Here is a 22,445-nt window from a genome sequence, read left to right as displayed (position 1 = left end):
TGGATATTTAAAATGGACGGTACAGTATAGAAATCTCAACAGATTGTAGGGTTAGGATCATCCTATTGAGAAGATTTTTGGGCACGTTCTATCTAAGGGCTAAGAAATGAATGGTTAAGATCACTCAGATAAGTGGACCCAATTGTGGACTAAAGTGCAACAAGTAGTAACTAAGGGAGGTTTAGTTGTAGACTTGTAGGGGATTTGATTGTCGTTCGGACTCTCATCGAGTGTCAATGACTCTTTGGGGACTTGGATTTTGAATGTGTGGACTCTTGACTTACATTACTAACTAAAAAAAGGGCATGGATGGCAATGGGACCCAAGGACAGAACAGTATTTTCACAAACCCTCGCTCGCCCCCAAATTGAAGGATGGAATCTCATATTCTCATGTAGACATGTAGTATAAAAATGGCAAAAAACCAAGGAGAAGAAACTTGGGCGAGTGTGTATCAAAAGGGAAATGTTATCAGCACTACTGTATTTTGATGAGGGCACTCCTCACTTTATTAAAAGTACGGTATGGCCCGCACCATAGGATGATCCAAACAGTCCATTATATGCTAATGGAAATGATTTTTGGGGCACAACCTATTTAGGTTGTGGCCCATCTAATGGACGGTTTGGATCATCCTATGGTATGGGCATACCGTATTTTGAATAAAGTGAGGAGTGCCCTCATCAAAATACAGTAGTGCTGATAACATTTCCCTATCAAAAATATGGAATATATACAGCTCTAATGGGAAAAGGAAAGTGGTGGGGTGTAAAAGTAGTAGGTGTCCTCAAAATTCTACTAAGAAAATTATCTCCCGTGTCGATCTTGCATTATGGCTACGCCTTCGGTGTTCTGGGAATCGATACGTGGAGATCTAGAGGAAATTAAAGCATTGGTTTTGAAGAGGATGGAAGGACAAAAAAGATTTGCAGAAGGTTTGGAAGAAATCAGCAAAGCGATTATGTGTCTTGTTAGTGGGTAAATGGGCTTGTTATGTGGCACTCCATCTTAATTGTATATATGTAGTAGTAATTCAATGAAATTTAAAGCATATGAGAGTCATGGCTCCTCTCGAAGTGAGCGAGGTCCCGCCATTTCTCCCTCTATTCTATCTTTTCATTTTGTTTATTTGTGTTACGGCCCACTAGGCACGTTAACACTCTAGAGTCTTTTGCAAGCAACAAAAGCAGCAGTCATATCACTTTCTAAAATCCGCGACCATTGCTCTGAGTTCACATGATGAATGAAGGAAGCTTCTAGTTTTGAACCTCTTGTAAGGAGTTCTGTCGGAGAGAATCTTTAATCAGACTTTTTTGTTTTCTAATGTTAGTGTATTTTTCTTTGGGAGATGATATTTTCACTCCCCCTGCATTACATGTACGCTCCCCAAATGACTTGATTTGACGTCGAAAAGCGTTAAAGTTGCCCTCTTTTCACGTGAAATCGACTGAAACCGAAATTTTTCGAAATTCAATTTTTCGCCATCGGTAATTTTGGTCCGAAAGTTCGATTTAATGACATTATTTATTAAAAAAAAAAAAGTGTTAAAAAATTTCAAGCGAAATTTCAGAATTTCGGAATTTGGAACCAAATTACCAAATTTCGGTTTTTGGTGGGGTCCGAAACGGTTACTGAAACCGAAATTTTAAACCATGGTTGCCCACGGGTTTTTTTACTAGTACAAGATATGGGGAAGGGGGTGGGAGCCCCATAAGCATCAATCATGATTAGACAGAATACTTGCACCCCAGGGCCCACCACACATCTCCAACCTAAACAAGCAGTACTAGTAGAGCAAAGAAAAATATCCGAGAGAGAGAGAGAGAGAGAGAGATTACCAACTTATATTAATGTGATGTGATGAGAGAGATTACCAACTTATGTTCATGTGATGAGATAAGGAGGGAAATGATATTTACACCCTCTTTGATAGCATTTCCACCTCATTTTATTTGTCTCTTCTCAAAAAAAAAATGACAGCATTTTCAGCCCCTTCGTTGTTTTTTCTTAAACGCTAAAACAACCACAAAAATACGGTATGACCCGCACCATAGGATGATCCAAACCGTCAATTAGATGGGCCACAGCCTAAATAGGTTGTGCCCCAAAAAGCATTTCCATAGGTTGATCCTAACCCTATGATCTGAATTTTAGAGGGTTGATCCTAACCCGCTATAGATCGGAGGGTTAGGATCAACCTATGGAAATAATTTTTGGGGCACAACCTATTTAGGCTGTGGCCCATCTAATGGACGGTTTGGATCATCCTATGGTGCGGGCCATACCGTATTTTGAATAAAGTGAAGAGTGCCCTCATTAAAATACAGTAATGCTGATAACATTTCCCTATCAAAAATATGGAATATATACAGCTCTAATGGGAAAAGAAAAGTGGCGGGGTGTAAAAGTAGTGGGTGTCCTCAAAATTCTACTAAGAAAATCATCTCTCCCGTCGATCTTGCGCCGTGGCTGCGCCTTCGGTGTTCTAGGAATCGATATGTGAAGATCTAGAGGAAATTAAAACATTGGTTTTGAAAATGATGGAAGGACAAAAACGATTTGCAGAGGGCTTGAAAGAAATCAGCAAAGCGATTATGTGTCTTGTCAGTAGGTAAATGGGCTTGTGATGTGGCACTCCATCTTGATTGTATTTATGTAGTAGTAATTCAATGAAATGAAAAGAGTAGAATTTTACTTCCTCTTTTCTATATTTTCATTTTGTTTATAGGTGTTACAGCCCACTAGGCACATAACACTCTAGAGTCTTTTCAAGCAACAAAAGCAGTAGTCATATCACTCTTTCTAAAATCTGCGACCATTGCTCTGAGTTCCCGTGATGAATGAAGGAAGCTTCTAGTTTTGAACCTCTTGTAAGGAGGAGTTCTGTCAGAGAGAAGCTTTAAACTCTTTACAAGATACTTTTTTGTTTTCTAATGTTAGTGTATTTTTCTTTTTGGCCTTATAGTTTGTACATTTCCTTTGGTTGCACGTTCTTTTTACTAGTACAAGATATGGGGAAGGGGGTGGGGCCCATAAGCTAGACAGAATACTTGAACTCAAGGGCCCACCACACATCCCCAACCTAAACAAGCAGTAGTAGAGCATAGAAAAATATCCACGAGGAAGAGAGAGAGATTACCAACTTATATTCATGTGAAGTGATAAGGAGGGAAATGATATTTACACCCTCCTTTATAGCATTTCCACCTCCTTTTATTTGTCTTTTCTCAAAAAAATTACAGCATTTTCAGCCCCTTCGTTTGTCTTTTCTTAAACGCTAAAACAACCACACAAAAAATGTTTCTTCCTGTATCAAAACATGTTTGTGATGAAATCATTTCCCTTTCCCAAAATATTTCATGGAATATTTGTGGACCCAATTGTAAAAGAGAAAAGGAGGAGAGAGAGAGAGAGAGAGAGAGAGGCTTGAAGTGGGGAGAGATTGAGAAACCCCTAAAAACACTGAAAGAAATACGGTTTTTTTCCAAGGACTATTGCTTCATAGTAGCAAAACATGCCCCATATGTTAAACCCTATACCCTAGTCGCCAAACCCCAGAAAAATAAGAAGGATAGAAATGATATCAAAGGTGAAAATATCATTCCCCAATACATAAAATCTATACATCTTCTTCTGTAGGAACTAGAACTATATGGTATTATCCACCAAGAAGGAATTATATGGTATCCTATCTGTGTACTTCCAATCCTTGAGCATGGCCCCTCAATGGTGGTGGCCTCTACTGAATGAAAGGTTTGGATCAATCCTTTACATATAAGCAGGTACAATTTCAGACTCTGAAGCCTCTACCATAACAAATAGGATCAAATTTAGCCACATTTACTAATACAGAATAAAAATTTAACACTACAAAATAAAATATAATTTTAAAAAATCGAGATGATAAACAATCAATAGTACCTCCCATACTGGTACAAACCGTGTATTCAACAGTATTAGCAGTTAATTAAATTTAAAGTGAATATAAATTAAATTCAAATCTACACTAAATTTGTCTTGGAATGATTGATTTTACTAAAATAGGAAAAAAAAAAACCACTTTGACGGGGTTGATAGGGATGCAACTTGGGTCGATTTTTGGGAATTTGGGTTGAGCTTCTACCTTAAAATCGGGTCGGGTTCAGGTAGATTCCAATTCATTTATTAGCAAAAGCTCAACCTGAGCCGAGTTGACGGCATTTGGATACATGGGTTTTACAATCCAGGATAATAAAATCCTTGATTTTATAAACTAAAACCAGGATTGTACATTTTCAGGATTGTAAAATCCAGGTTTTAGATTACAAAATCCAGGATTTTACAATCCTGGATTATAAAATCTATGTACCAAAAGGCCTAATGGTGTTGCATTACCCCTCTGTAGAAGAGTGGTTTAGTCTAAAATACACAACACAGAAACTTCAGTAAAGAATTGGAAAACTCAATTATTTAAATGCTTTTGAATTATCATCTTGACATTGCAGTTGGATACAACAGTATATTGGGTTTGACTCAATTGACCAGAAGGCAGAAAAGGTATTGAAAATTCATCCTGCTGTTTAGAAAAAAAGAACAAAGAAAACTAATAAAACCAGCAAGAACTCTAAAGAAAGGAAAGGATTTGGAGAAGGGTGCAAAATCTGAAAACTGGGAAGATCTATTCAAAATCAAGTAATGCTTACAGAGATAGCATATGATTGGAGCAGGGATAGAGCTTGTTCCATGATAGCCCTGTTCCTTGCTTGTTTCACCCATTCGCCAATGATTACCTCTGCTTGACTGCCATGAACACCTCCCTCTAGTGCATCTGCAGCTTCAGCAAGTTTCCCTTCGGATAAAAAGTACTCGACTTGATTGATAACAGACTCAATTCCATCCCCAGATTGATCTTCTTCTCTCAGCTATAAATTAGGAAAGTACGAATTATTAGCAAATTTGGAAGTTAAGACTCCATGCTTAACATGATAACTGTGACTATGATTTGTGGACACGGACACTTGCCGCGTGTCGACACGGACATAAAGTGTTAGACATGGCAAACCCCAAAAATTTAGAAATGGCGACGGCTAAAATAGAAAGCATATGTAATCATGATTTGTGAATACGGATTCGTGTATCGAGTTTCGATACGGATACGGGGTGTCTGACAAGGCAACCCCTAAAAATCTAGAAATGGTGACACGCCTATATACTTACACATATAAAAGTACTGATTACTATCATAATTTGCAACAATATATATCTGATATTCATTTAACAGACTAATAAATCTTAGGATTATTAGATCTAAAACAAATATGAGATAATCAAATAACAACGCATTCATCAATTTAATATAGTTCACTTCCATCTCCAATATGCAGCAAGAAAGGGAGACTAGTATGATACAATGAATATAATTTTGGAATAAAGGTTTGTTTAGGGGAGGGGATATAACAACGAATATTAGTTAAAGAAGAGCTAAAAGAAGAGTTTATAATGAAAGAGGCAAACACCATATTCAATAATAAAATAGAATCTCACACTTGACATACTAAAAAAATGTGTTGACACGCCCACAATAAGTATAACACTTCTTGCAGTACACTTAAATGTCAAAAGGAGTGTCCACACGTGTCAGACAAGACACGACACATGTCTCACCAATAAATTCAATAAATTCAGAGTGTTGACTAAATCATAGAAGTTTTTACATTTTACGTAACTGGGAGCATATTTTTTACCCAGATTTTGCACACAATATTTTGTTTGGGATAATGCAGAATGCTTTCATGTGGAGTAATATACTGGAGTACTTGCCTTTAATGAAGATGCTATATGAGCTACAGCATGAGCCAGCATACCGCCTCCGCCAAATGGAATAAGGCTAAAATGCCGCACTTTTCCCTTCAACTCATCAAACTGTAATAAAAATTTGGAAAGGTATAACAATATCAGTTTCCGTTATTCTATTACTAGAATCACACATTCAAAAGAAGTTGAAGAATCAAACTAGAGCAAAAGCATGCCAAGCAGCAACTGTTCTACAGTACAAGAACACGGAAGTAAGAGTTCTTTTATGGGGTTTGATATGGTTTGCTAAATTTGGATCCGGCACGTTGATTGTTGAAGGAGATTAATCAAAAGTTAATCGCCTGGGCAAGTAACAAAGCATCTGGTGCTTGGAAGTTAGTGGACATTATCTCTGAAATTGGGGACCTAGTCCTGTTAATTATACCTGAATTCCAACATATGAAGAGATTTGCTAATGAAGACGTAGATAAGCTAGCTAGATATTTGCTGCGGTTGGGGGGACCTTGTTCCCAGTGCTATTTTGTTTTTGGTTCTGGTTTCATCTAGCGAAATAGTGATCTTTCAAAAAAAAATAAAAAAAATTTGTTCTACAGTATAAAATTCAGTACAGGGCTCAAAACTATGTTGAAACAAATTCAAGTAAATTGATCTTAATTGGAAAATCAGGTTTGGTACGTGATTACTAATTATCGTCACCAGATTCATCATTGTCTCTCAAAATTACAAATGTCTTAGGTTTGGGAGAAGAGTGCCAGATCCGTTTGATTTTGATTTCCTTTCTAGTTTTGCAGAACTGTTACTAATTTTGACTAAGCAGAGATAAATTTAAGTTATTTAACTATTATTTTTAAGAAATCATCCGTTGTCAAAAGTAAACATTTTTTTTTGAAATGGTGAAATTATATTTAAAAACCGAAAGACCGAGAAGATGGTCAGAAGTAAACATTTCCAAAATAATCACATGCATAAACTTTTTGTAGTGTCACAGGTATCATAGGGAGAAACCTGCCTCTCATGCCTGGAAGTGAAATTAATGGTAAAAGATGAAACAAGAGAAAGAACAAACAGTGGAAAAAGCAACACCAAGATAAGTAGCCATATTCTAAATTAGCATTGGACGTAAAAAATAATAACTTCCATTAACTTACCTTGTGAATCAATTGCAATGGAGTATCTATACCAGAGATCAGTGTTTCTCTAGGAAGGGATGAAAACACAAAGTCTAGAAGTGAGTTTGGTTCAATGCCTTCAAGAGAAGCGTACAGAGAATCTATCTCCGCTTGAATTGGTAAACCCTTAGATAGTGCATCCTCCAACGCAAGTGCTCCCTGCAAGACCACAATATAGAAACAAGTGTATAAGGGGCTACAACTCACAATCAAAAATAATATTTGAACAAATGCCTTAAATGACTTTTCTAACTTTCTAGTTTTTCATATAAAAGAAAACTTATTAGTTTTTCATATAAAAAGGATATGAGGAACAAATGAAGTTAAGTCATCTGTTAGAAACAAGAAATTACCACAGCCAGATTGTGAGCAGAGTGACTCTGACGTGCCTCTTCGGATCTTGCCATAAATGCCATGCACAAGGCATTTATCTGTAAATAAAAAACACACAACACAAAAAATAGTCAACCCGGGCATCATAGGGAAAACAAGGATGAAATGAATAGACAAAGACATGATACCATGTCTGTAGATATCGAAAGAAAGCAAAAACCCTTTCAGATATCAAAAGAAATTAAGAATCCTTTGCTTATCATAGAAATAAATACAGGACTTTAAGTTCGAGGAAGGATTTGTGGACACGGACATGAGTGTTGCATGTCGACACGGAGTGTTGGACACGGCAAACCTCCAAAATTTAGAAACGGTGACACGGCTAAAATATAAAGCATATATAATCATGATTTGTGGACACGAATTCATGTGTCGAGTTTCAACACGGATACGAGGTCTGATATGGAAAACCCTAAAAAACTAGGAAATGCTAACATGCCATACAAGCACATAAATATCAAATTAATGATTACTATCATAATATGCAACAATATAATAAGGTATTCATTTAACAAACTAATAAATCTTAGGATTAATCAACTATACTCTAAAACAAACATCAGAATCAAATAGCAACGCATTCATCAATTTAATTTAGTTCTCTTCCGTCTCCAATATGCAACAAGAAAGGGAGACCAATAGGATACAATGTATATAATATTGGAATAAGAGTTTGTTTAGGGTTTTAGATTTAGGAGATATAACAATAAATATTAGTTGAAGAAGAGCTAAAAAAGAGTTTATAATAAAAGAGTAAACACAATATTCAATAATAAAAAAGAATATAACATTTTACATGGTACAAAAACCTATTGTCATGCCCACATTAAGTCAAACACTTGAACATTACATTTAGAAGTGTCAAAAGGAGTCAACATGTGTGGACACGCACATCCGACACAGGTCTCATCAATAAATTCTAAGTGCCGGATAAATCATACATTTCAAGGCATACTTTTTGCATTGGGGACTCTTCCCCTTCTTATTAAGTTTTTCTTTTTCTAGAAAAAGAATCGGTTACTCATCAAAAAACGAAGGAAAGAAAGAAAATGATAAGATTTTAGAGACTAGTAAAGAGAAAAGGTATGTGAATGGGTGTTATATCACTGGCCCATACATGAAGATTTGCGTCTGCCATTTTTTCTATCTGGGATGACTTCTCTTTTCCGATAGCAGCTGCTAATTCTGCTTTAGCTAACTCTTGCGCTTTCTTCAGCTCCAATTTTGCTTCATCTTCCTGTGATTGCGAAATAATGAGCTTAATTTATCTCAATTTGCATCTATCCAATGCCATGGTTTTAAATTTCGGTCGAAATACCGAAATTTCGGATTTCAGTCAGCCGAAATTATAAGATTTACACCGAAATCCACCGAAACCGAAATTTTGGGGGAAATTTCGTTTTCAGTTGAGACCGGAACCGAAATTTGAAATCTTCGTCAATGGTAAGTAGCCAATGCTTTGAATGTGCAGAACAAAACCTTCACCTTGTGTTGCAGTTCCACCTTAAGTTTCTCTTCTGTCTTTTCCTGAAGCGACTTGATAGTAGCTATGGCTTTTGCTCTTTCTTTGGTTAACTCCTGAAGGAAGGTTAATTAACATCATAAAAGGATTCATAAGGGTCTTGTAGAAACATAAAAAGAATAATGCTTCAAGAAATAGTCCCAATGTCAATACTGCTCACTCAGGATGATGTCCAATAACTCGTGAAATAACAAGCAACACTGCCTCAGATATACACAGCATAGAATAATTAATAACTATTTAAAATGTTCTACAAAGAAAATTCACCAGTCACCACAGCTATACATTAATGATAAGTAAGTTCATCTTTTCCAAGTAAATATTCTTGAGTATTAGAGGAGGGTAGCCCACTCTCTGAGCCACATCAGTAACTTTGTCCACCAACATCACTTCATTTAGGGTCTCTCTCCACAAACAAACCATTCTACTTGGGGGCAAAAAAATTGTTAACTTACCAACTTCTCCAAATTCTCCAAAAGCTTACGCTGTTGGAGAAAGGTGTTACATATCTTTTATACTTTAACACTCCCCTGCACGTGTGGCCCACTTGGCAAACACGTGGCACATGTGGTCCCACTTTGGGCCGACCATCGCATGTGGATTTTTGCTATCCAGGAGGTTTGAACTCGAGACCTTTGGCTCTGATACTATGTTAACTTACCAACTTCTCCAAAAGCTTAAGCTGTTGGAGAAAGGTGTTATATATCCTTTATACTTTAACAAAAATAATGAATAATTTCTTCCACTCTTAAGGACCAAAACTTCAGCCAAAATTATAAATACAGGGGCCAAAAGTCGGGCAGGTGGAAAAAGTCCTTAGTTTAAACCAACGGAAACCATCAGCAACAAGGGCCATGTTCATGAAGAGACTGAATGCAGTCTTCTTAACATCTTTTGGAAAAGAGGCCTCCAACCCCACCTAAAATTCTCGGTGAGGAAAACAAAGACACTAGACATCAGCTACAAGTTCACAACCCACTGAGGTTCAGAAAGGCTTTCAAAGAAATCCACTGCCCTCACCTCCTTGGATGAGAATAAGGAGCCTCAAAAGTCCAAACCCGCCTTCAAAATGAGACAAGCAACTCACTATACATTAGCCACAAGTTCACACCTCACTAGGATTCATAAAGACTTTCAAATAAACTCGAGACCATCTCCTAACACAACCTGCTGAACTTTATGACCATCTTCAAGTTTCTCAGTGAGACAAGAAAAACTCATAAACCTTTTTTAAATCATGGCCCTTCTAAGTTTTCAGGAAAAGGAGCCTCCAATCCCATCTTCAAGTTCATAGTGAGACAAAAAGCCAATCGACACCCGAAGTCCATGTCCCATTGAGATTCGTAAGGACTTCCAAAGAAATTTACAACCTTGACCAGAACAAGACCATGCCTATACTTAGGGGTGTAAACGGATCGAATTCGAATCGGATATTGCTATATCCGAATTCAAATTCGTTTACAATAGTCAGTATCCGTATCCGAATTCGGATTCGACGGATATTTATTATTTGTTACCGAATTCGAATCCTACGGATATTATTCGAATTCGGATATTATCCGTATTCGTTTATCCGGATTTAAATCCGAATTCGAATTCAGACCCTTGGAAACAAAAATCTGTGATGATCAAAATCACAAAAAGAGTAATCGGAATTTGTAGAGGTTGCCGGACTTCGGAGGTGGCTGGAGCTCAGGCCCGGTGGCCAGATCTCCCTTCCCTCTCTCTTCTGTAATTTTAGAAACCCTAGATCTAGGTGGAGGGAAGTGATGGTGGATAGGGTGTGGTGGATCTGGTGTGGGAATGGAGAATCGGTGGTGGTGGAGCTAGAAAATACAGCTTGGGCGGCGGAGATGGCAGAGAAGGTGACGGTGTTGAATATGATGGGGTTTAATGGCAGATCTGAAGTTTGGGGGTGGTTGTAATGGCTGCTCTGTGGTGGAGATTGGTGGTGTTCGGTGGAGGAGGAGAAGGTGTGCTGTAGATCTAGGGTTTGGTAGAGATGTAGATGGTGGTTTTTAATGACTGTAAATGGGGAGAATCAAAATGGGTTTGGGGTGGATCTAAGAGGTGAATCAAAATGGTGGAGATGGTGGTTTTTAATGATTGTAAATGGGGTGAATCAAAATGGTGATGGTGGTTAATGGTGGCTGGGCCGAGGTAGAATATGGTGGTGGAATGGCGGCTCCTCCCCCTCTCTCTCAATGCTCCCTGTTTTTAGGGTTTTTTCCCAGCCTCTCCCTCTCAGTCGATTAAGTTTGTCTTTTTGTTTTCATTTGGGATTTGGGTATTTATGACTTTCTTTTCATTCTCCCCCTTTTTACTTTATGCAGCCCCAATTTGGTGTTTTATGACTTTCTTTTACACTAAATGGAGCTGTCCACGGTAAACAATAGGGTGAGAAATTATATGGTGTATGCCCTTATAGACTTATTTCTTAAAAAGGGCTGTACGGACACACTATATGATGATCCAAACCGTCCATGTGATGGGACACAAAGTAAAAAGGTTGTGCACAAAAAATCAGGATGATCTAAACCTTCCATGTGATGGGCCACAACGTAAATAGGTTGTGCCCAAAAAATCATTTCTATAGGATGATGCCAGCCCTCTGATCTATACAAAAATGCATATTATATTATTATGGAAACCTCCATAGATCGAAGGGCTAGGATCATCCTATGGAAATGATTTTTGGGGAACAACCTATTTATGTTGTGTTCCTTCACATGGACGGTTTGGATCATCCTATGATGTGGTACGTACAGTACTTTTTTAAAATACGGGCTTATAAGGGCTTACACTTGCACCATATAAAATCTCATTTTATATTTTCTTTACACACTTTTCCACAAAATTACAACAATCCAAACATGGCCAAGCTAGTTAGGTTTAGATAGAAATAAATTAAATAATTAGGCCCCCAAGGCTGTACGGGTGTTAATGGACCCAGACGGTCCGATGGATAGTCCGAATGCGAACCTTAATAGACATGATCTAAGCACATTAGAAGGATCCGTGGACATATTTATATCTTTGTAACATTTGTTAAAGGGACTTTTTAGCAACTATTTAAAAAAAAAAACTAGACTCATTGGATATTATGTGCTTCTTAAGGACCATTTACCAATTATTTTGCAAACTAAGGAGTTATATTTAATAAATATTAAAATGTAAATATATATCGATGACAAAAATGTAAATCTAATTATATTTGAGGATTTATTTGTTATTCCACGTATTTGATGATATTATTAATAATAAATATTAATAAAAATAAAATGATTCCGGATACGGATTCAGATATACGGATGCGGATGCGGATACTGATATTTAGGATATACGGATTCAGATATACGGATCCGGATATTCGGGAAAAACGGATGTACTTGTCGGATTCGGATGTTAAACGGATCAGATGTACCATTTACCAGATTCGCATCCGCTAAGAGTCGGATATCTCATAAACGGATTCGGATAATATCCATTTGAAACGAATTCGGATAATATTCGCTTTAAACGGATTCAGATGCGGACGGTAATCGAATTTTCGAATGTCCATTTACAACCCTACCTATACTGTAAGCAATCTCCCTTGGATGAGAATAAGGAGCAATGAGTTTTGACCACGGTTTGAAATTTCAGTGAAATTATGGTGGAAATTTTGGTGGCAATTTCAGTTTCGGTGGAAATTTCGGTAAAAATCTTATAATTGGTTTCGGTTTAAAATTTTGGTTTACTGTAAGCAATCTCCCTTGGATGAGAATAAGGAGCAATGAAATTTCAGTTTCGGCCTCAGCCGAAAACGAAATTTTGGTGGAAATTTCATTGGCAATTTCAGTTTCGGTGGAAATTTCGGTCAAAATCTTAAAATTCGAAATTTAAAACCATGGTTTTGACACAGGTATGTCTTCCCACCTTTACAGAACCAGCATTTCTAGCACAATATGGTCTAAAACTCTGAATCACCATTCAATCAAACAATGAATGTCGAGAAGGCATTCCTATAAAGATTGGCCAATTCAACTAAGATTGAGGATAGCATAGATGGTTATAGGATTATCGGACTAGAGTAAGTTTCGCTTCATGGTCCATCCATGTGATACATTGGCCATGTCCCATGTGATACATGGTTCAAGCATTCGAAAAATGAAATCGTTGGGGTTTTACAGGATTTTCACCGAAATTTCCAACCAAAACCGAAAAGGAAAATTTCCGTTTCTGTGGAGAGCGAAACCAAAATTTAAAACCTTGGTTCAAAAAGCTAAAGATACTTCTATTAAATCCACCCTAAAAACAGAGTAGAACATTCTTGATAATATTAGCATCTTAAAAAGTATCGAGCACCTCATTCGACAGATGATGATACATGCACACCATGATCCACATTTTCATAACGAAAACTTTTACATTGAAATATCATTCTAAAAAAAGAACCTTGTACATCCAAATAGAATTACCCTACTTACGTAAATTATTAGATGCAACTTTAACTGAACTCACATAAATGATGCCTTGCATGAGATGCCAAAAAAAAAAGAAAAAAAGAAAATGGTGAACTAGTCATATCCAATTAAAAAAAATCATAAACAGTCAAATTAAAAACTTAAGCTGACATATAAGAAAGCAAAGGCATCTTGGTCAAACTAAAAAATTAGAAAATAAATAAGAAGCAAAAAGAAATGAAAGTTACATATGTGTTAATACCTTATCTAAGAGTGCTGCCTCTTCAGCATACATTAGTTCCCTTGCCCTAGCATTTTTGAGATCCTTTTCATACTTCTCCTTAAGTATAGCACATGCAAGGACAAGAAATGAATAGAGACACTCATAAATAACCCAAACTAATGAACACAACCATCAACTCAATTAAGTCATAAAGAACTAAACATTTTGAATTATTCATCATAGTAATCTTGTGATGGCCCAAACCTTCAACATCCGCTTTTCTTCATTATATATGCGAGCATCTAGTTCAGCTTGCTTTTTTTCAGCGGCGTGAATGGCTTCTATGAAATCAAGGACTAGTTTTCCACCTTTGGATATGTATGCATCCTTGAAATCCTCTCTGGTAACCGCGAAAGCCTTCAGTTTCACGAAACCCAAATTTAAGATATGGAAATAGGCAAACTTATAGTGGTTAAGGATGAAAAGTACATGCACAAAGTATTAGCAAGCAAAGAATGCATATGGCATGGTAAAAGTGCTTTCCATTAAATAACCTTATTTTCATTAGAAGATGTGGAGCCATCGGTTGCCTCTCCATTTAGGGAAATCCCAGGACTCGCTTCACCAATCTCCCTTAGAAGGTATGCATCGGAAAGGGAAGTTAGTAACTTGTTTTCCTCACCTAGTTCATCCTGCACGAGAAATACCATTTGAAAAAAAAAATATAGAAAAAACCCTAAAATGGAAAGGCAAAGAACTTTATAAAACTATACGTAGATTTCAAAGTTAAACTTCCCCTCTGGCTAAAGCAAGACGAAAACATAGGCATGATGAATCTAAGAAATATGTTTGGCAGTGACACATTATGAAAGAAACCGCACTAAGGTTCATGTCCAGGGTTTTAAATTTTGGCCAAAACGTCTTGTTCGGGCCGGAATTTTTCGGTTTCGGCCAAGGCCAAAACGGCCAAAACGAAAGTAAATCGTTTTTTACCACAGTTCGGTGAAATTTCGGCAAAATGCTGAAATTTCATTTTCTAGCCTTTTTCAAGATTCCACTGAAATTTTAGCGATTTTCCACCGAAATATTAGGAATACTGAAAATTTTCACTTGATTTTACAAAATTTCAGCCGAAATTCCCTCTGAAATCGACATCGAAACCGAGATTTAAAGCCGTTCATATCTAAGTCTAATCATACCATTTGAGCCCAGCCCCCAAATGGTTGGATAAAAGGGATTTTGATGCAAGTTAAACTCCTAGGAACCACCAAAGGTAGAAAACTTGATAGATAATTGAACAATCAAACGGTCCAATAGATCTTCACAAATGTTTTGCGTGGAATGCATTCTACAAAGTTCAAAATACTTCCAAAAGATTTAAGACATGTGTTGCATGTATATAAAAATTAACAAAGACAAAAATAAAGGGGGCCTGCTTCAGTCCCGAGGGACAAGAATTTGGGCTCTCCTCATTTTGGATGGTGAGATTGATGGGACCTACGAGCAAACAATGGCGCCATCAAATATCATGTCAGGGATATCCCATTAACTCACCAAACAAAAAAGGCAGAGGACAAACTCCAGCATAAACAAGCCTTTTCCCAGATAAATTTTGTGATGTGATATAGACACAGATGAACAGCATTCCGCTTCAGTCCCGCGAAATCCATGAGCAAACAAGAAGGTCCATGAGCAAACAAGAAGGTCGTCCGATAACATGTCAGGGATATCCAATTATTTCACCAAACAAGAAGGCAAAGCACAACCTCTCGCAGAGACGGGCATTTTTCCCAGATAAATTCAGTGATGTGAAATAGACAAAGATGAACAAAATTAATACATACCTTAGGCATTTCATTGGATGTTAAATGCTGAAGTGAATCTTTTCTATCATTTTCTTCATAAACTGGTGTACGATCAGTTCCCCCATTTTGTTCCACTATCGTGTCAGTGTTCTTTCTATCATTTTCTTCATAAATTGGTGTACGATCAGTTCCCCCATTTTGTTCCTCTATTTTGTCAGTGCTCATAATGCTACTTTCAAAATTTTCCCCGTCAACACTGCCTTTGGATGATGTTTCCGACGGATTATCATGATGATCAGTTCCCCCATTTTGTTCCACTATCTTGTCAGTTTTCATAATACTACTTTCCAAATTTTCCCCGTCAACACTTCCTTTCGATGATGTTTCCAAAATTTCCCCCTCTTTGTCAGGAATCACACCCTGTGGAAGTGCCACATTTGATCCACCTTCCACCTGGCTTTCACCTTCCCTACTGCTCTGCAGATTCTTAAGATACGGAAAATCTGGATGAGCTTCACTCTCATTCGTGGCATCCTCCATATTGGAGCTCGAACTACTCAGTTCTCCATTGCTTGGAATAAATACAGGGTCTTCCAATGGTTTAATGTCCTTCAAATTTTTATTATCAGTATTGAACTTACTAGATTCGAGAGAAGAATTCTCTTCTTTAACATGAGGTGGGCCTATATAGCCTGTTTGATAAGCTGTCATAATAGCAGTACCAAGTGCAACACCTGCAAGGATAACTTTTGAGATATTTCCTGATCCTGAAGGCTTTTCTGGGGGAGCATATCCTTTGAACGCATTCGGCTGAGATGCAGCAGAGAACTCCTTTCTTGAAGATAGGAAAGAGGGGATCTGCTTCATACCAGAGAACAATTAATTATTATATACATATATTATGAATATCTCATTCTCATATACAGAAATTATACTAGTTGTTTAGAAAAATATAACAGATAGACACCGGTTAAGCGAGAACAAAAAAATATAAGCATATCAACCAAACAAACATAACTACAGAAAACACACAAAAAAAAAACACTTACACATTGCAAACCAAGAAAAATCGTTCCACCTCCAAAGAAAAAAGAAGTCAATTTGAAATCAGTCAATTAATACATGAAGTATTATGATTTATGAATCAAGAACATTTGCTTCTGTAGGGAACTCTGTAGGAAGATAATAATGGATTTCGAAGATCTCCGCACTTGAATATAGTAGCTGTTGATTAAAATAACAGGGAATGGTGACTGATTTCTTTTCTCTCTTTCTTTTTTCTTTTTACTTTTTACTTTGAGAAAAGACAAATATATTGAGAAGCAGGAAAAAGGGACGAGACGCCCCAGAAAAAAAAAACATTACAGCAGCAGCAGAGGACACAAATATGTTTTTGTTTTTGTTTTACTTATTTTTTTTATCTTTTTAGCCAGATTTTTTCTTTTTATTTGAATTTTCATAAGTTTTTGTGTATTTTTATGTGTGTTTGTAGATTTAGAATTTGTTAGCTTCAAATTTCTATAAAGTTTTAAGCATAAATACCTGCATTTATAATTTTTATAATTTTTATTTAAATTAAAGGCGTAGGTGATTTGTGTGTGGGTGTGTATAAGTTATAAATTCAGTTTCGTTCTGGCCAGGATGGACTGGAATTCCGGTTCCGGTCCGGAATCCGGAACGGAACGGTCATATATTCCGTTCCGGTGTGGATTCCGGTCATTTCGACCGGAATTCCGAACGAAACAAGCAGAATGCCCTGTTTCATCCGAATTCCCCAAATTTTATTTTATTTTTTCATCTCTTCCTGTTTCCGCTTCTTGGTTCTCTTCCTTCTTGGTTTTCTTCCTAATATTTACATTTAAAGTCATTTAAGTAAATGTCCATTTACTTAAGATTTACATGTAAATGCCCATTTTCTTGGTTCTAGACCAATCAAGAACCTCACATAGAAAAAACAAAGTCACTATTCATATGCACCAGGCACTCCTTGCACATTAAAAAATATTAAACAATAAAAACCAGTTTACACAAGAATTATTCAATATTAGTGTGTTCTTGTGCAAAGATTTTAGATACAAATAATTATGATAGATATCTTTTTTAGTGATAAATATCTCCTTTCAAAACAAAATTATGATAAATACCTCTAAAAAGTTCCAAAATGAATTGGTGTAAATTGAAATGAGATCATATAACTAGATCAATATGCTACCAAGTCATACAATATTGGGTGGCATTTAAACAGTTGTTGCCCTTGGGAGTAGCATTGCTACCCACTAGGAAAAAAAAAGAAAAAGAACAAAAGAACCCAACATATATTCTACAGCATGCCTGAAGCATAATAATCAAGGTGAAGCATAGATACCTGAGTTGTAATCTGACTAGGCATCCATCTGCCAGATCGACCAGAAGATACCCCCAATAGGCACCTACAATAACGTGAATAGACATAATTAAAATAATAATAATATTACTAATAATAAATATTACTAATAATAATATTACTAATAATAAATATTACTAATAATAATATTAATAATAATAATAGAGAATAGTGTTCTGCGCCTCAGATAGCTTATCTGAGCAGCTGCTTCAAAAACTCATGTGGCCCACATTTTTGGGGTGATCCATAGCATTCATTTGAAAGGCCCTTCCATGGATAGGGTGTGTACCAAAAATCAGCCCTATAGGATCATCCTAACCCAATCAAAGGTGGAGGGGGGAATGGGCAGACATTGTTTCTGACCATTTTTTACCTCCACAAATGGCAGGGTTAGGATGATCCGAAATGGCTCATTTTAGGTACACACCCTATCCATGGAAGGGCCTTCCAAATGAATGCTTTGGATCACCCCAAAAATGTGGGGCCACATGAGTTTTTGAAGCAACTGCTCAGATAAGCTATCTGAGCAGCTGCGCAGGAACACTTTACTCATAATAATAATACTAATAATAAATACTACTAATATTAATATTAATAATAATAATGTTAAAATAATAATAATAATAATACATAAACAATAAACAGTAAACAGTAGACAGTAAACAAGAGAAAAGAAACTTAAGTAATATGGAAACTGATATGAACAAGGCTTTTCCTTTCAAGAAACAACAAAGGTGGTTTGTATTATTTCTCAAAAATAATACTCTTTTTAGAAGAGAGAGAGAGAGACAGAGAGAGAGAGAGAGAGAGAGTATATTGTTTTCGAGATCACGTGTGTCCCAAGCCTCGCCAATTGCACAAATCCAGCTCTTGTATTTCTTTTCTCTCGGTTGTTTTGAGTTTGTCTTCAAGGGTATCATGACCCTAGTTGTTCTGCCCTTTTCCTTAGACATTTTTATAAGGATTGGGCAGTGGCCTTGTTCCTGCTATTGTATCATCATTCTTTATTTAATACACTAGTAGGGGTCCGCCTAACCGAGCTCGCCCATAAAAAAAAATATGTATTCATTTAAATTTATAAATACAGACATGAACTCCATAATGTCTTGCTGTATGTGTGTGTGTATTGTTATTTACATTTCAAGCATTCTACACCACGTGAGCTACCTAATCTACTATTATGTAGAACAATTTCAAATACAGCATTATTAAATCCCAGTTTCTTTTTTTCCTTTATAAAAATTAGCTGTGATTTCTCAATACCCTATCACTGTAACTTATTCAATTTACTACAAATTCAAACATCAAAAAACAACATCTGGTTACAAGTATAAAACAAGAACATTAAAGTGAATTTAGAAAAAAACCCTATCAAGCCTCAGGTTTTATTCGAAGAGAAACCCTAATGCCCTGTTAGGATTGCAGGATTTTTGTGTAAAAGTTCAGAAATGAAAAAATATTTCTAAAACTTCCTACTTTTTTATACCCAAAAAAAAAAAAAAAAAAAGATAACTTGAACAAACCCTATTCAATTTTTACTTAACAGAGACCTTCAATTTATGATAGCATTCCTCTAAATTAATCATAATCATGTCATTTGGCTCATTTCCCCCTAAATTTCCATAAAAAAATCCATTAGGAGTGTTTTCTAGCAATTCAAACATGACCTAAAAGGCTAAAAGTTAATACTAATCTAGAGAGAGAGAAAAACAAAAAAAAACAAAAACAAATGAAACGCATATAAAAGATCAATTTAAAGCATTGTCAAAACCCTAAAAATTAATACTAATCTGCAGATTTCATTGAGGAGATGAATAAGGAAGAACAAATTTACAGAAGCAAATCAAAGAGAACTGAATAAAATAGGAGAGAATCGTACCTTCGTATCATCATTTTCGTCTCTGGTGTTGCAAAGATCTTATTCTACCGCCATTAAAGAAGATTTTTAGAGCTCCGTGGTCCGCCTAGGGAGAGGAATAGAAGAAAAATGTGGGGTTTTTTTTTTGGGAGATTATAAATTCGCACCCACTGTAGGATTATTCGCACCACTGAACGTGATTTGACGTCAAAAAAGCGTTAAAGTCCCTCTTTTTGACGCTTTTTGACGTCAGATCACAGTAAAGGGAACGCGAATAATGCCACAGGGGATGCGAATTTATCATCTCCCCTTTATCTCCCCTTTTTCGATATTGCGTGAGAAGACTTGTCGAGAGTGTCCGGTGTACGGACATGGCCCCAGCCAGCACTGACGTGGCAGATGATCGGCCGTTAATCGGATCAGGTTTCTCTAATACTGACGGGTCCCACTTACTTCGTAGTGGTGATATAAATAGGGTGCAACTCGGGCGAGCTCAACCCGAACCCGGCGGTTCAACCCGGAAAAAAAACTCAGGTTGGGTTGAGTTCAAGTCGGGTTTGGGTTTGGGTTCGGTTTTCTCAACCCGGATTGAGTTCGGGTTGAGGGCTTGGGCAACCCGACCTGAGTTCAACCTGAAATTTTTAATAATTTTTTTAATTTTTAAGCTTAAATTCTCGGGTTGGGTCTGGTTGAACTCGGGTTGGCAAAAAGGGCTGCTCGGGTAGGGTTGAACCTCGTCGGGTTGGAACTCGGGTCGGGTCGGGTTCGGGTTGGCCTCCCGAACCCGAACCCGCTCGAGTTGCACCCCTAGTACTGGTGATGGGCCTGATGGCTTTGGGCTTGAGCTTGGGCTTGAGCTTGGGCTTGGGCTCCAAACCCGAGTCATGTCAAATTCCTTGGTAAATGTGAAGCCCAAATAGTTTGATGGCCACTCTGTTGAGCTGCATGTAATTACCTTGTAGATTAGTGGTATGAGTACTCGACAGGGAAGTGACAAACATTTGATTTGCTTAAAATTTACCTTAAAGAAAAATGATGGGAAATGATAAATGCGCCCCTTTTCATCACTTGGGACACCCGACTACAATGTATCTATGGCTGCAGAGGGGTTGATGTACTTCACATTTAAGGAATGAAGTGACATGATTGCCACGTACAATGCAGTTGGATATTCCGAGCGATGAAAAGGGGTGCATTTATCATTTCCTAGAGTGATAAGTAGTATTTAGTTGCCAACCTTGTAGAGTGCGTGTGGGTGCGTGGGGTGGGTGGACATGGATGCCGTCTCACCAGACATGCAATAATTACTTATGAAACTTGTTTAGTAATCTTCAGATATTTCAATGCTATGTTGGCAACCAAACAAGAGATTTTGCTGACATGGCACCAAAATGCAAAGTAAAACCCCTAAAATATCCTCGCTTTTGGGCAACCAAACACACCGGGTAAGTTTGGATGCGTACGGAATAGACTCGGAGAGTAGTGGCAACAAGGAGGATACAAGCATTGGATTTGCGTAGAATTGCCTTGAAGTGTTTGGTTGTCAGACATAGGTTCAAATAGGGGAATAAGTAGGAGGTGTCATTAATAAGAGAAATTATATGATGCAGTGCCGTGTAAACACATGCTCATCCCTGATATTTGATCCAACAACTCACTTTTTAAGGAGCTGCCGTTGGACCAAATATCAAGTGTGGTACTTCTCTTGTACCACCTTTACATGTTTATGTGGCCTTTTTTCATATAATTTATCCGTTAACAATATAGACAGAGAGAGAAAGAGAGAAAAAACATTATTCCCAAGATTTCTCAAGCAAAATTCCACTGATACGGGGGATTTTGGTTTGAAAGCTATAAAAGGGGACATGAATTCAACCTCAATATGCATGCAATAATTATCTAACATGTCAAAGAGTCTTCTCAGATCTCATTTTATAAATGACAACCAAACAAGGAATGACATTTAAAATTTCTTCAAAATCCCGACAGCTGCCGAGATTTGGGGCAACCAAACACAGCCAATTTCCAAGGATCAGGAGCCGACACCACGGGGAAGCTATCTCCATTCAGAATAACACCCCCCCCCCCCCCCCCACACACACACACACATAAAAGTATAAAAAAAGGGTGGCACAGTGCACGAGGCTCCCGCCATTGCGGGATGTGAGGAGGGCTAGATCGACATCTCAACCATGAGAAGTAGGACCTCCCTCTAAGCTATGTATAGCAAATGGTTCATACTCAACTACTAAAAATGCACATTATTGGATCTTGGGATTGCATGATCGGTGTGATTTTTGGGCCATAGAAGATCTAAACCAAGGCCATTTAGATGGACGGTTCAAATTAGTCAAAGGAGGGACCCCCATGGCCCTATGCCATAGTTAGGGCTGCAACTCGAGCCGGGTAAAACCTGACCCGCATCGACCCGACCCGAAAATAACCTGGGTTGGGTTCAGGTTTCATGGGTTTCGGGTCGAGCCGGGTTGAGCATCCAAAAGCCCGCATGAATCTCGGGTCGAGCCGGGTTTGAAGGGGCCCGACTCGAGTTACATAAGTTATAGTATGTACTTTTTTTTTTTTCTATTGTTAGTTAAAAGTTAAAAGTGAAAACCCACGCACCCACTGTTATAGTATGTGAGTGTAATTTCTGCTTCTATGAGTTGAGCTGATTCAAGTGTTTGATTCAGCATTGTTTGATTGTAATTACAACATTGTTTGATTACAGCATTGTTTGATTCAAGTGTAATGTGAGTGTAATTACATCATTGTTTGATTCAAGTGTAATGTGAGTGTAATTTCTGCTTCTATGAGTTGAGTTGCTTTGCCAAACAAGAGTTTTCCTTAAAAAATT

General features: G+C 37.3%; 1 protein-coding gene across 1 annotated transcript; it reads right to left on the bottom strand.

The window, feature by feature from the left end:
• Nucleotides 1–4,445: 4,445 nt before the first annotated feature.
• LOC143857877 (MICOS complex subunit) lies at nucleotides 4,446–19,767 on the bottom strand. The gene is made up of 12 exons (XM_077368399.1): nucleotides 19,613–19,767; nucleotides 17,716–17,779; nucleotides 15,390–16,208; nucleotides 14,100–14,237; nucleotides 13,810–13,962; nucleotides 13,585–13,662; nucleotides 8,841–8,933; nucleotides 8,473–8,592; nucleotides 7,316–7,393; nucleotides 6,942–7,121; nucleotides 5,800–5,901; nucleotides 4,446–4,901 (listed from the first exon to the last, which is right to left on the bottom strand). The coding sequence occupies exons 1-12, from the start codon at nucleotides 19,624–19,626 to the stop codon at nucleotides 4,668–4,670; spliced, it is 2,073 nt and encodes a 690-aa protein (XP_077224514.1). The 5' UTR covers nucleotides 19,627–19,767; the 3' UTR covers nucleotides 4,446–4,667.
• Between the last annotated feature and the right edge of the window lie 2,678 nt (nucleotides 19,768–22,445).

This window comes from Tasmannia lanceolata, unplaced genomic scaffold, assembly GCF_043159265.1.
Source record: "Tasmannia lanceolata isolate RefF3 unplaced genomic scaffold, GAP_Taslan_0.1 ptg000025l, whole genome shotgun sequence".
Lineage (NCBI taxonomy): Eukaryota > Viridiplantae > Streptophyta > Magnoliopsida > Canellales > Winteraceae > Tasmannia > Tasmannia lanceolata.
The sequence above is the reverse complement of the archived record's forward strand: the minus strand, read 5'-3'. Positions and strand labels throughout refer to the sequence as shown.